The sequence below is a fragment of the Malurus melanocephalus genome, unplaced genomic scaffold, assembly GCF_030028575.1.
Source record: "Malurus melanocephalus ecotype Western Australia unplaced genomic scaffold, MMel_1.1 scaffold_18, whole genome shotgun sequence".
NCBI lineage: Eukaryota > Metazoa > Chordata > Aves > Passeriformes > Maluridae > Malurus > Malurus melanocephalus.
The window spans coordinates 337,927-352,062 of record NW_026623250.1 but is presented as its reverse complement, the minus strand read 5'-3'; the positions used below and the strand labels follow the sequence as shown (position 1 = coordinate 352,062).

The 14,136-nt window shown below is 37.7% G+C and overlaps 1 protein-coding gene across 2 annotated transcripts in view; it reads left to right on the top strand.

Moving 5' to 3' along the window:
- ERBIN (erbb2 interacting protein) overlaps positions 1-14,136 on the top strand; it is a 111,048-nt gene that overhangs the window by 52,587 nt on the left and 44,325 nt on the right. For both annotated transcript variants that reach the window (XM_057389618.1, XM_057389616.1), the window contains 2 exons: positions 873-990; positions 13,715-13,793. In XM_057389618.1, the coding sequence (XP_057245601.1) occupies positions 873-990; positions 13,715-13,793 (197 nt within the window). The remainder of the gene's footprint in view (positions 1-872; positions 991-13,714; positions 13,794-14,136) is intronic.

Sequence of the window (14,136 nt, the reverse complement as noted above, 5' to 3'; positions counted from 1 at the left end):
TGTCAGGAAAGGAGTATTCAGCATAAATGATTTAGATGAACCTTTCAACTGCTTTCTTAGAGATACACATAGTACAAAATAAGTTTCCTACATATAATTTGAAGATTTTTCTTCCATTACATGAAGATCATTTGCCCTACTTTGTCAATTTTTAAAGCTTTTGAGTGTAAATCACTTAGGTACCCTGCATGTAGGAAGAGATCTAGCTCTGAGCTAGTATTTGATAAAGATGTTAATACATGTATATTGAAGAGACTAAACACTTTTCTATACTCCTAGCTCGAACTTTGAGTAGTTTCAGTTTTTTCATTAGTTCAATTTTTTTCAGTAGTTTAAAATTTTTTTCAACTTTGTTGKATGTTTTCATACTTAAGATAGGAAGCATGAAGGGGAAAAACTATTGGACAACATTACAAAATGAAATATAAACTTTTAGAGGAGATGAATACCTACTGAAATCCTGTGTTCCAGAACCATTTGACTTTAAAAAAAATGYCTATAATTTTTTTCTTTTCTTTCTTGAATAAACTTTACTTAACCTCGGGGTATCACATGGCATGTCTATTATAGCAAATATTTTGCAATGTTTGCAGGTGTGTGTGTAACTGCAGATCACAATTTCTGAGATACTGGAAGGAATTTGTAGGAAGTATTAAGCATACTTGTGACCATTTGCATTTTTTTTTTGCTTTCCTAAGCATTTTAATCTGAGTCAATTTTTAATGAAACTGCTTTAAAATTTTTTTTAGTCAAAAACTCTAAATAACCTGCTCATCAGGCCATGAAGTCAGAAGTTTAAAGGGATTAAAAACAAAAGCTATATCGAGGAAACTAAGAGAAAATCACATTCACTTTTTTCTTTGTTTCAATAGCAACTTTTTAACTGTCAGTCTCTACACAAGTTGAGTTTGCCAGACAATGATCTAACCACATTGCCAGCATCCATTGCAAATCTCATTAATCTCAGGGAACTGGATGTCAGCAAGAATGGTAAGTCACTTTGTTTATTGTATTGAGGTTACTAAATGGCGAATCACCCTTGACAGTACAAAAACACTAGTGAAACTGTAGTTTCTAGCAGCTACACAGCTAGTAATTTTTACGTTACTGCTGTAAATCCCTGCTTACAATAAAAGATACTCTTATGATCTGGTTGTGATATTAAATTGTATCTCCCACATTGATTGGTTTGTAGATGATACTGTCTAATATTCTGTATTGTTTCAAAATACATAATCTCAAATGCTACTTGTAGTAACTAGTATCTGTCACTGAACAGAGTTCGCACARGAGCTTGTAAATTTTGCTAGATTTTGTTGATATAATTTGTTCTATATGAAAATTGGTTTTGGTTAATTTTAACAAGCTCTTGGAAAATTGTAGTATAGTAGGACTTGGCTTCTTCGTTGTCTTGCTCTGGGGGCTGGTAACCTCTGTTGCATGGGAAAAGTATTTATGTGTCCACAGACATGACTTGRTTCACTTGTCTGACTTGTTAAAAATCTGTCATTCTGTGTGCGTCAGACTTCTATAAGTTAGAAAATACCAGCCAGGTATTGTATTGTWTGGGATTTTACTGATGGTGCTGCTTTGGCAAACTGCCAGATGTGCACAGCTACGTGGAAATTCAAATAACATTGTCATTGAACTTAGTTGTGTGACCTTTTTGAGAGAGAAGTTAAATCATGCTAATTGAGGCTAATGGAATACTTTAATTTTACTAATTTGAAGCTAAGTAAAAGGAAACCTTACCAAAATAGAACTTGAAAATGAGAATTAGGTAAATATTCCAAAGGTTTTGTTACTCAATTTATTATTTTATTTGGGCTGGTAGCTAATTATGACTCCACAAAGAGAACTATGTTCTACTTTACTAAGAAAGCATTCCAGTTCTTGAGGTGTCAGTATTTTCCTTGGTTGTCTTTTGTAGCCCAATCTGTACTTAAACTGTTACTCTATTATTTCTGCTTAATGAACAGAGCATTTAATGTGATACATTGACCTAGTTGTCACTGATCTGCTCCTGGTACAAGTGGATTGATAGTCTTTCTTAAAGAACACAGGCCTTAAACTGTCACAGTAACATACAACAGAGAAGAATCATCCTTTTGTCCTGGACTGAACCGTTGAAAGTATTAACTGTTTGCAACACAAATTCTCAGTGCAGAAGACTTAAAAGCAGTAAAAGGGGATTTGAATGCCGCTGTTGGCAAATTCCAGAGCTCATGTACATAAATAGGCAGCTGAAGCTAGGGAGTTGCTTGTCTGTCTAAATGGCATGGTCCTGAGCTAAGCCTACAGAGAGCTGCTGAAAGGGCACTTGTTCCTCTGAGGCGTATGATACGCTATCCCAGTAAACTATGAATCTCTGTTTTCTGGAGGTTGGGGATTTTTTCTAGCACCCTTCAGAGAAATGGCAGGGTACAAGCTTATTTAAACTATTATCATGTGTCTATTCACAGTCTTATCACAATTTGGATAGCTTCTCTGACTAGTGTTGCACATAAAAAAATAGTTCTGAGGTCACAAGCTTGTTTACTAGGGACATCTTGTTTTCTAGTAGTTCTAAAGCCTCTGTAAAATTAAAAACAAACTAGACTCCCTGTTTGTTCCTGCTGGGTGAAGTAAGAAATAGTGCTGTTTATTCTGTAATAAATTTGGTATTATTTGAGACCTCAGTTTGTTGGGATAAATGCATTTCCCTATTTTCCTCTCGACTGTTGCAACCTTGGAAAATTTTTCTCTTGACAACTGCAGGCCTACATTCCTCCCTTGTGTCTGTTTTTCTCTTTATAAGAATTCACTGCTCACTTGCCTATTGTTCTGGTTGGTGTCAATAATAGTGCCAAATAGGAGTCATTTGATTAGATTTCTGAGGGTAGCAAAACTTACCAATAACTGCAATTCTTCCTTCTTCTGTTACATTTTGAAAGAATAGAGTGTGGAAGCAGTGGACTTCTGTGGAAAGCACAGGAATTGCTTTCCTTTAATTTATAAGAAACATATAATTAGTRTAGGTGAGTTCCCAATAGGGCAGGATGCTGAGTGATGCCAAATTCTAAAATAATTCCGTGTGTTTTTCAGATTCCTGTTGTGGTGAGTGAATGGTGATAGTTCCTCTATTTTTTTAAAGTATTGATATACAGTTAAGTGTTTCCTTCTGAGATGGATTGAGCTAAACCATGAAGTGCAGATGCTTTGAGATCAAATATGAATTTATTTTTAAAGATTGTATTTTTAGAAGGATAGTTAGACTTCAGTTTTCAAATACCAGCATACATGAAATATGATAGAACTTCCATGTAAAATATTTGAGCTGTTTCTGGCATAGACATAATTAAGTGTATTGACCAAAGTATTTAATTTTCTRAAGAGTTGATAGAAAAATGAAAAATTAAGCTTCAGATTTAAAATGTTTTCAAATTACCTAATGAATTGCAGTCTGGCTCACAGAGAGAGACCTGTTGCATGGGACAGCATCCAGTTCTCCAAGTAGAATTACATGCATATACATGTGTGTGCTTAGTATTTGATGTTTAGATGAAAGATCAAAATCACAGCAATTTTTCAAGGTAGCAGATTCATTATGTGAAAGGTGTTAGTCCAGGAAAGCAATGTTTATGGTGCTTTAGAAACATGACAAATCTTGCCCTTTTGATTTTTTGCTTAAAGGTCTCTGCTCATACACGCAATATCTAAAACTCTGTAACAGAGACATAGCAGATGTGCAAAGGCTGATACTTAAGAATATTTAGTAACATTTTATCAGAAAAAGGATTAATCTAATCTAGTGTCCTGTATCTGACAGTGACCAAAAGTAGCCACCTAGGGAAAACTTAGTAAAATACAGGAAGCCAGGAGACATGCATGTTTCAATGTATGCTTCCAGTGTCCAGCATTTTCTGTTACTGGACCTCCTTGAGCCAGATAGGGTGGATTTTTTATATACAAGTCTKCATTTGACTACTTCTCTGTAAGTTTATCTGCTGTTTGAAGAGATGTATGTTTTGATGTATGTGCTGAGTTACAGTACAAGCTTCTAATGGTTGYGTGTGGTGGAGCATACAGAAGAAGAAGACCTCTTTGTAGAAGAGTGTGGTCTGGAATGTATTATACGTGGCTGCTGAAGCAGTCGTGGTGCAAGCGTAGCCTAAAAATTCCAAATTGCTGCTGTGTGCAGCAAGCATAGACAAGAGTTAGTCTTAACTCTGCTTTTATTGTTGATAGTAGATAATAAATTTTGTAGCTTTTTGGTWGTGAGGGCATCCACTCTTTTTATGGCATTTAACCCTGATTCCCAAGGCTACTGGTGAGCCCTTATTATCAGAGGTAGTCCATTGCTTCTTTCCAGATACACTTCAGCTTTGAAATTTTTAGCTGAAACCTAATGCTGTCCTACTCACAAAGATAAAATTATACTTAAACAAATGGTTCAGTAAATAAACTGCATTCCTATACCAGAAATTATATCCTGCACTATACAAAGCATTGAGAGATACCTTTTCTCCCAGCCCTGTAAGCTGATGGGTTACATCCCAGGGAGAAGTTGTAGTATACAGATAGCGAGATCAGTGAAAAAAAATTTATTTTAATTAATGTTTTATTTGTGAGGCCAAAGGAAATCAAAATATTTTTAAGCCTGTATCSCCAACGTATTTATGTATTGACAGCTGTACAGGAAAAAAAATCCCACCCACCAAAAAGCCCTGCGACACCACTCTCCACCCCTAAATCACTGTCTTTCAGGTTTAAGCTTAAGGTAACAATCATTTCCTTGTGGCTCTGGAGTGCCAGCCTTAACATGCATCTAGGGCAATGTGGAAGACTTTGACAGAAATGTTTTTGCCTCTTCTTTGAAGAAGGGGAAAGCATTTATATTCGGCATCTGATGGCRTATATAAATGTACAGAAGAATTAGATTTACAGGTTACTAGAATCAAGTGATTTGAAAGGCTGAAACATAGGATGAGGTGACTGCAAGGAAAATCAGGCTTGCCTGGAACCTTGGAAATGCACTTGAAATTGCTTGTGTCTGTGGAGTTAGTGGGAAACGGTGAGATGTTCTACTTTTCCCTACATGCAGGTGGTAAAAGAAAATGATGGAATTTTTAAGTTCCCTATTATTCAGGCCTTTGGAGGATTAAACAGCAAGATGAKAAAATAACTACCAAGACCAGTAGTCTGGGGCTTTGGAAAGAACCTTYAGTAGTCTTTTAGATAATTAGGTGTGTTTTCTTTCACAATGATGTTATAGCAGATTTACTCATGTCAGTTTGTTAGTCTGTATTGAAAGGAGTCTTCATGGGAAAATAGACAAACTAAATCTAAGAATACACTCCCTTCCCCTCACCTCCCTGTCTCCAGGCATATCTGCCTATAAAGTTATTCCTGTAATTTAAAGATTTTTGTTAGCAAATGCAAGTTTAGATCAAATATGTTTTCTTCAGTGTTCAAAAAAATCTGTTGATTTGGCAAACTACCTTTAATACRCTGTGTGCCAGAAGTTGGGGTGTTGGAGAATGAGAATTCAGGAAACTATCGAGTCATGTGTTGCCCATCTGGTACGTTTAGAAATATGGCTTTTGCAAGGAATTGAGAATTGTTTATAGTTAATGGAGGGAGACAGATGCCAGTTTTATTTTCTGCAGGAAGAAGTAGGAGAGAAAGATCCTGCATACAAAATAACTTGCTGTTAATTTGCTATTTCTCTGCTTATACTGACAGAGGGGCAGACAGGAGCAGGGTTTTTTACATCATCAGTGATAGTGAAATAAAAGACAATTGATTTGCTGCAGAATTCKGAGTCTGTAGCTCTATGATAAGTGTATCACTGTATAGTGGTTAKAAATGTATCCTAAATGCAGGCAGCCCTTCTATTTAAAGTTTTTTCTCAGTGTTTGTAGTACTTTTTCTTAAATACATTGTCTTATTGAAGGTACTGAAAATAATCTGTCTGTTCACAATAAAATGATCTCTGTGTATAAGAGAGGATGTGAATGAAGTGGAATTTCAATGCAGATAAGGTTCTGAATGTGAAATTTGAGTGTGTGTATCTGAAATTCTGAAGTAAGTTTAATAAAAACGTCTTCCTGGACTCAAAAGAAATTTTTGTACACAGAAAAGGTATTGTAAAAGTAATGATGGAGTTTTTTTAGATGTGGATTTACTTGCAGAGACAGAATAGGCTCATGGAATAGAATGATTTGTGTTGGAAGGAACTGGCAAGGTCATCTTGTTTCAACCCCCCTGACCGGGCCAGGGACATTTTTCACTAGACCAGGTTGCTCAGAGCTCCATCCAACCTGACCTGGAATACTTCCAGGGAGAAGGCATCCTTAATTTCTCTGGGCAGCCAGTTTTCACTACCCTCACAGTAAAAACTTGCTTCCTGACATCAAATCTAAACCTACTCCCATCCCTCCCATGTCCTGTCACTGCATGCTATTGTAAAAGGACCCCCTCCACCTTTCCTGTAGGCCCCTTCAGTTACTGGGAAGCTGTAATTAGGTCACTCTGAAGATGACTGACTGTACAAACGTAGTAGAATTCTCTTCTTCTGGGTCTTGACTATGTATCAGGGATTCTTCTTCTAGCTCACACCTGTTTTTTAGGGGTACGTTGGTAGCACAGGGAGCACTCTTTCTCCTGCTCTGAGCTAAGACAAGAGTCTGTTCTCCCTTGTCTTGTGAATTAGCTGAGTCCACTGGCTTGGGTTGTATGCTAACTTATCTCCAGCTCCCAAGCCAGTGTGAGAGCGACAGCSCTGCCTGTGTGAGAGCTTAATACTGCTATCAATCCCCTGCTCCAATTCCCAGATGGTATTCTGCCTAGTGAGCACTTTACTCAATTGAGTTTGTGTATCTGGGCACACTTGCACCCATGGCACTCACCTCTGCCTTTGGGTTCTAGGGAGGCTCCCAGATTCTGGAGTCCCTGCAGCTGAGGGTTTGGATGGCTCTCTGAAACTTCAGGAGGTCTGTTTGGGTRTAGGTATCTGCCTGAGGAGGCTGTGGCATCTCTCTGATGTTTCATCCTCAGCCCAGCAGTCACAATGGGTGGACACCAATTTTGTTGCCGAAAAGAGGTTGCTGCATGTTGACCACTCAGTAGGACAGAGTGGCCTTTGCCTTGAGCTGCTGTGCAGACCCTGCACCACACCCCCTGTCCTGTTCCTTACACTCCCAGTCCCTTTCGCTCACTGAACCTCTTGAAGTCTCTCATGATAACTTAGCCCTGCTATCCTTTCTCTACTGCTTACAAGAGCTGCTGGGACTTGGCTGTTTCCTGGCAGTCCTGACTGGTGTCTCAGCCTGTTACTCAGATTTGCCTGACTCCAGRAACCCCCTGCCCAGCTCAAATTAGTGCTTAGCCTGCCCAGAATATAGCATAGCTGCTGTCGCTATGCACCTGGCCAATTCAAGAAAGGAGAAACTTTATTTTTGCAACAGGATGTGCTTCGAGCGACTGTCTTGCAGCAACTCAAAGTGACTGGACACACAGCACTGATTTAGTCCAGAGTAGTGAGGGACAGGGCAGGGAAAAGCAAAGCAGCTTCAAATGGTTACGTTTTGTGCTTCTCTGAGTGGTTGARCACTCCATCCATGAATTAGACATAGTTGAAAACCACGTAACCTTGGAAATGGTCCAAAATAGTGTTATGAACATAACTGTTGTCCACAACCGTCCTAATGTTCCACATTGTGCAGTTTTACTCTGCCCTGGCATGTTTAGGTTTATGTAAATTAGTGAGTCAGGCATGTCTTCAAAAAACAATTACTGGCTATCCCTTTTTTTCTGAGTAACAGGCATTGAGGAACCTGCTTTGTGACTCATATTCTTTCTCCTTTAAATTGTGTAAGAGMCATGGCTATAACAGGCTTAGAGAGACCTTTCTCTAAAAATTGGATGTCTTCCAAATCGGAGGTTTGAGGAGGAATGCTTGGAAGATTCTTACACATTTGTGGTACTGTGTTATCTGTGCTAGTATAAAAGCAATAAAGGACYCAAAAGCTCAAACTGCACAACTGTAATTGGAAAAGTATTACTGCTGTCCTGCAGATTAGCCTTGCATCTCATGTAAAACTGAGATGCTGGTGGGTCTGAAAACAGCTGCAGCAAGGAAGAATTTGGGAAGAGGAATCGATGTTCAAAAAGTAAGGGTGGGTGGGTCAGTACTGTTCATTGAACTGCTGGGGCTCTAATACACTAGAAGGTATGCAGCAATCCCACATAAAAGTAAAATACATAAATATATAAAAATATAGAATGTGACTGATACTGTCAGTTTTCAGTTTAAAATCTCAGCTTTTGCAAACAAGTCTTTCATGATCTTTGGAAGAGTTGTGGCATATATTATTAAAAATATTTTGCTGTGTTTCATCTATATGGGCTTGAAGGACTGAGGAGAAAAACAGACAACAGCTTCTCTTTTTATGGTGGAGCTGCTTGCCCCGAAGTCAGACCCAGGATAAACAGACTAAATGAGGGAAGAAAGTAGGTAATTTGTATTCATGCTAACTGAACCTCTATGTTTGCCTCTGTGTTCTCTATACTTGGAAGGATGCAGAGTGGAATAGGTGCACAGCAGGCTGTAGTTTCATGTACTTTGCTCCAAGAGAGCTTTTTAGTGTTGTTTGGAGAGAATTTTCTTTCCCTCACATTGTTCACAAACAGATGTAGCTGCAGAGTCCTTTGGGAACATCACCCAYATGGCTCCTACACAGCTCCTCTGTGCTTTTTAGGAATTGAACCAATACTTTTTCCTTTTTCCTATTTAAGCTTATCTTAAAAGTTTCTGTGTAAGAAGAGGTGTAACTCTCTACAAATCACTAGGGATTGCTGCTTCTGTATGGCAGTGGTGGTTTCTGTAGCTGGAGTCTGGACATACTAGTTTTAGCATTTGTTTCTGAGTTAAATTTCATCACAGGATGTGCTGCAGAGCAAGCCCCCATCTGCGTTAGAGCTGAAGCAGTAGCATACAGAGTTGTCACCACCAAGATTCATTGCAGTAAAGGATTCTACCAACAAAGGATTTGACTTGCACAATTTTCTATAGATACAGAATTGCCAGTAGTTGAGTGAAAAAAATCTTACTGGATAGAGAGAAAAGATTGTCTCAGTTTTTTCTCCTGCTCTACAGGTYACACTGACCCTAGTGATAGGGGAGGATTGTGCTGTGTAGGGAAGAAGATGAGTGTAACTCCAGATGGTGAGGGGTACCCCAATTATATTTACAGTCTTTAATCCAGGCAGAGGGCACTTGTGCACACTTGCTCTGACAACTATGCCAAGAAAAATCATTGCTCTCTAAGGAGTTAGAAATCAAGTGAAATTCTGTATTTCAGCCCTGTTATGTGATCAAGAACTGAGGATGATTACCTCCAGATTTGTGTCCGTTGACCCGAAATCCCTGTATGACCTTTTTGGTATGTCCTTTGGGCATGTGCCACAGCTGTTCTTGGATCATGATTGAATACCACTAGGTTAGATGGTGAGGTTTTGCCAAGTAGAGTTCTGAATGATGAATGCTTTCTGCTTTTGGTGTAGTCCAGACAAGAATTTTAAATTCCTCTTCCTTACCTTACCGCCAAATTTTCATTAACTTTCTTCCAAGCTTGTTTTGTTTATTTTGTTTATTTTGTTTATTCTGTTGTGGGTTTTAGTGGATTTTTTGAGTTTTTGTTTGTTGTTGTACCTATTGCATAAATCCGACTTCTGTGGTAAGCTACACTACGAAAAGAACTTTGCTCCCAATTCATTTTGGATCTGGTGGTTAAAGATGATCAGCAGATTGTGTTTTATCCTATTTTGCTCTGCAAATGGTCATGTCCACAGGCRTGATGGTTTGTATTTTTCTGGAAAACAATGAGTGTGATCAATAAACTAGTTGGAGCACTAAAATGTGTTGGGCAATAGTGGTTGTATGTAAAGTATGAAATGGGTATGTTGAAGAACTTGCCCATGTAATGCTTTTCAGTGAAAGTAGAATAAGGCTGCAACAGACCAAGTGATCTGTTGCACTGCTGTCTATAATCCTTGAGTATCAGAGTATAAAGAAAGCAGTAGCAAACCCAGAAGAAAAGTAGGATTTAGGAARGAATATGGATCTCAAAGTGTAGTAATCATTTAATGAGATGCTCATGGAAGGATTGAGTTGGCTAACAAAAGGATGACTTACATGTGGTCACGGAGTCTGTTGAGATTCGCAGAGCTTCCTTAATGGGGAAGAAGATTCAAAACATTGAGGGTAGWTGAGAAGCAGAAAAGCGAGGAGCAAATCCTCTTCCAAGGTGGTCTTTAAAACARCCCTGTTTACTTCCCTCATATGTTTTTCTGATTTCTCTCTGTCTTCTTATTTACTCTTCTTTCTTACTTTCTTTTTGAATTTGCTTTCTTGGTGGGAGAAATGAAAGAATACTGGCTCAACAATAACTGCATGCTTCTTGTGTGCAGGAGTATAGCTGAGGAAAAGTGAGTGGTCAGAAGATTGTTGTATAGCCAGTTAGTAAATGGAACTTCCTATCATGTGGTAGAGTAGCAGTCTCCTGGTTTTTGTTTTCCTASCTTATGAATGTGTATTAGAAATATTGGGTGTATTTTGTGCTGTCATTCCCAATAGGGTGCTCTTTTGAATGATGGTCATTTGTCTGTACTGAAGTACTGAGTGAGGTTGGTAAAGATGGTATGATAATGATTCTAGCTTGAAGAAGTCAAATTAGGCTCCCAGGCTCCTTCATTGTTAGGTTTCTCGTATCAGTTGAATTCTGTTATTAATTTGTTGTTTAAGCTGTTGCTGCCACTTGCCCAAGGCATAGTCAAACYGGAGACTACTGTAGTGTCCTCTGATTATGTACAAAAGCATGCTGATTTAACATGTCTGTATTTGGATAGCTAATATTTTATTTGGCTGTTCATTTGAGAGTAAGTTTACATTGAGATTCTCCCCTCTAGCAGATGTGCTATGTGTTTTGTTTTTTAGGTAGTTATCACAAATTTAAGCCTTCTGTGCTTTCATGAGTTCATGACACAGACAATGGAAACTTGTATTAATATTACAAACATAGGGTTTAGAGTGTTTAACTGAAGTGTTCTTTCATCCAAGGACCAAGCCAAGGCCAGTGCTGTGACCATCTTTCAGAAAAACTAAGCTTAGAGAATCTCTCAGCATGATTCATTGAGCAAAGCTAAATGCACAGAGGGAGTCTGAGACACAGCTCTGCCTCCAAGGAAGAGCTTTGCAATAGTTTATTCTGATTAATGTAGATGCTTGTTTTAAGAAGGTAAATTTATATCCTCAGCAAWAAAGAGGTCTTGATTTATTTTTCAGACAGCAGAAGGTCATTCATACAAACCATCTGTAACTTTATCTCTACAGGCTCAGGTTATTGTGTCATGTTAGTTGCTTTCCATGTATGGATATTCTTTTTGCTGAAAGAGGTTTATTACTACAATTGGAATTAAGATCAAGTATATTTAAGTTTCTTGSAAGTGTGTTTCTCTTTGTACTAATACTATATGACAGCAATTGGTAAGGTATTGTTCCAGTCTCTCTTCRGTAGTTTCTTAATCTTTCTTGGACTTGAAAATAACATTACTGCTTTAMAGAAATGAAACTTTATTACATTATAAATATTACCTTTTTAGGTTTTTTTGTACTGAGTAGTGGAATGGATTAAATTTTAATTGTTTAAATTATTTAATTGTCTGTTGCTATTGTCTGCTTTGACTCYGCTCGCAGCTGCAGTAAACTTCATGTGGCTGAATTCACACACTCACACACACACACATACAGAGATACATAAATATACTAAAAGCTGTATTTTTATTTACACGTGTGCATATGCGTGCATGTTAGTCAATCTGAAGTGTCAGGAATCTTGTCCTGTATTACCACTGATGGTTCAGTTCTTCCTGATCCCTTCTGCTTCTGGTTTTAACAAGTTATTTTCCAGATAGGTCCATGATACTTAGATGTGTTTAAACACCAATATTATCTGGATATCATAATGATTTTCTCTTGCCTTTTACATCTCAGTAACAGAGTGCAATGCCTGCTATGAGTCAAAAGTACTAGTTTCAAYAGTAGTATGACAAGCAGGTTCCTGTCAAGAAAGATCTAAAAGTCTACTTGGGGTAAAGAAATGGKGTCACTACTTTAGTTGAATTTATGGAAATATCAGTACAATAACTCTGTCAGTCGTCATCACCAGTTCGTTAAAGTATGGGTTTTGTCACTACTTTTATTGTGTACTGCCATCTCTGAAGTCCTAATATACCAGGTCAGTCTTGTTACTGCACAAATACAGAATCAAGTTCTAGGATAACATTAAATATTGTGCAATTTCTTATGTRAGTAAAAATGTTACTTAGCAGTTGATGCTTTACCATGTTCTCACAACAGAGAATAACCAAGTTCCACCTGCCAGCCTGAAGGAGAAGTGATGCAGCCCTTTTCTTTCTCTCTGCAGCTGGACTGTTAATGTCGCTTCAAGCAGCATGAAATTTCAGGCTCTCAGTAATCTAAACACAAGCATTCATGGAGTAGGGTGCCTTCTTAGTGGTCTTGTTCCCTGGGTTCGGTTACACTTTCCACCTGATAAACCACTCACAAATACCATTGCATGCATTAATTAAAAGACAAAGACCTACAATTTATTACCTGAAAAAAAAGAAAAGTTGTTTTAAACTGACTTTGTTTACTAGCTTATGGGGTTTTTTTCTTGCAAACAACAGTGTATTCTTAATTGAAGTAGAAAGATATCAGTATAAATGAGTATTGTACTTAGGGAAAATACATTTAAAATAAAACAAGGTATAAGGGTATCTTATTCAGGGTATAACGGTTCTTATTCAGAGTATAAGAAAAATGTGATCTGTTGCAAAAGCAACTGCAGTTGTGATAGCAGTGGCTTTACTTGGGGGTTTTTTTAATGTTGTATATAGTAAAGATGGAGGTAAAGGTCTTGCRTGCCAGAATGGCTCAATACTCTTTTCCTACTGACGTAGTGGATATATGTCATATTCAAGGACTGCTTTATTGGTTTTGGACAAATACAAATTGGCCAATATGTGGAATGCAGCTCCAGTCTGGCATTTCCAGATGGGACCTTGGAAAAAAAGGAGGTTCCTTMCTGTTTTCATTTTCAAACATAAGTATGCTGAAACATTTTTTGTCCTTCTCTCAAATGATGTAGAAGCTAGCAGCAAGCATGCATGACATTTTTGATGTGTGTTCAGCACTATGAAGCTGTAAACATACTTTAAGATTTGAAGCCTTGCCGTTTCACCTGGATGTTATAAAAGCTGTGCATTTGATAAACAGATCTTGTTGGAAACTTCATTCTACCATGTGTATGCCTTTTTAAAAATAAATTATGTTGAGACAGAAGTTCTCATCTTAAGTAACATTTCCAAAGSACAAGTACTTTAGTATTTGGTAATAAGCGGTCGGAATTTATTGTGCTGTGTGTCCGTAGTACTGCCTGCGAACCTACATGAAAAGCTTTAGGAATAGTACAGTGACAGAAAATGATATTGCACAAAAGTATTTCTTTAATGAGAACTKAATGTAAAATGAGACATTAGAAAAACAGTTCATTAGTTGCTAAATGAATCAAAGTTTTTATGGCTAGTGGTTTCATGTGCATCATTTTTATGCATGTGGTGGAGTCTAATAATTTAATGCTATTTTTCTACCTCTTTCTGTATCTTGCAGGCATACAGGAGTTTCCAGAAAATATTAAAAACTGTAAAGTCTTGACAGTKGTTGAGGCAAGCGTAAATCCAATTTCAAAGTAAGTTTGTAGATTTTTTTTTGATGCTTTATATTTTGTGCAAATAGTACTGAGTCTCAAATTTACCCAAGACAGGTACCAGCTCTTAGATGTGAGAGCAGAGTTACCTGAGAAGTATCTTCATTAACCTTATTGTGCTGTGATCCGGAGTAGCTATCTCATTAAAGTACTTTGCCAAAGTTAATAGGCTATGTGGACAATCCTTCRTTATACCATGTAGCTTTGTCAGCTTGTTAAAATCCATCACTTCTCTGTGGCTGTAGAGAAATATGCAAAGTGTTTTCTTCCTTAATAACAAAAATTCATYCTGCTTTAATATGCATTTCTGCTGTAGTGACAAAAT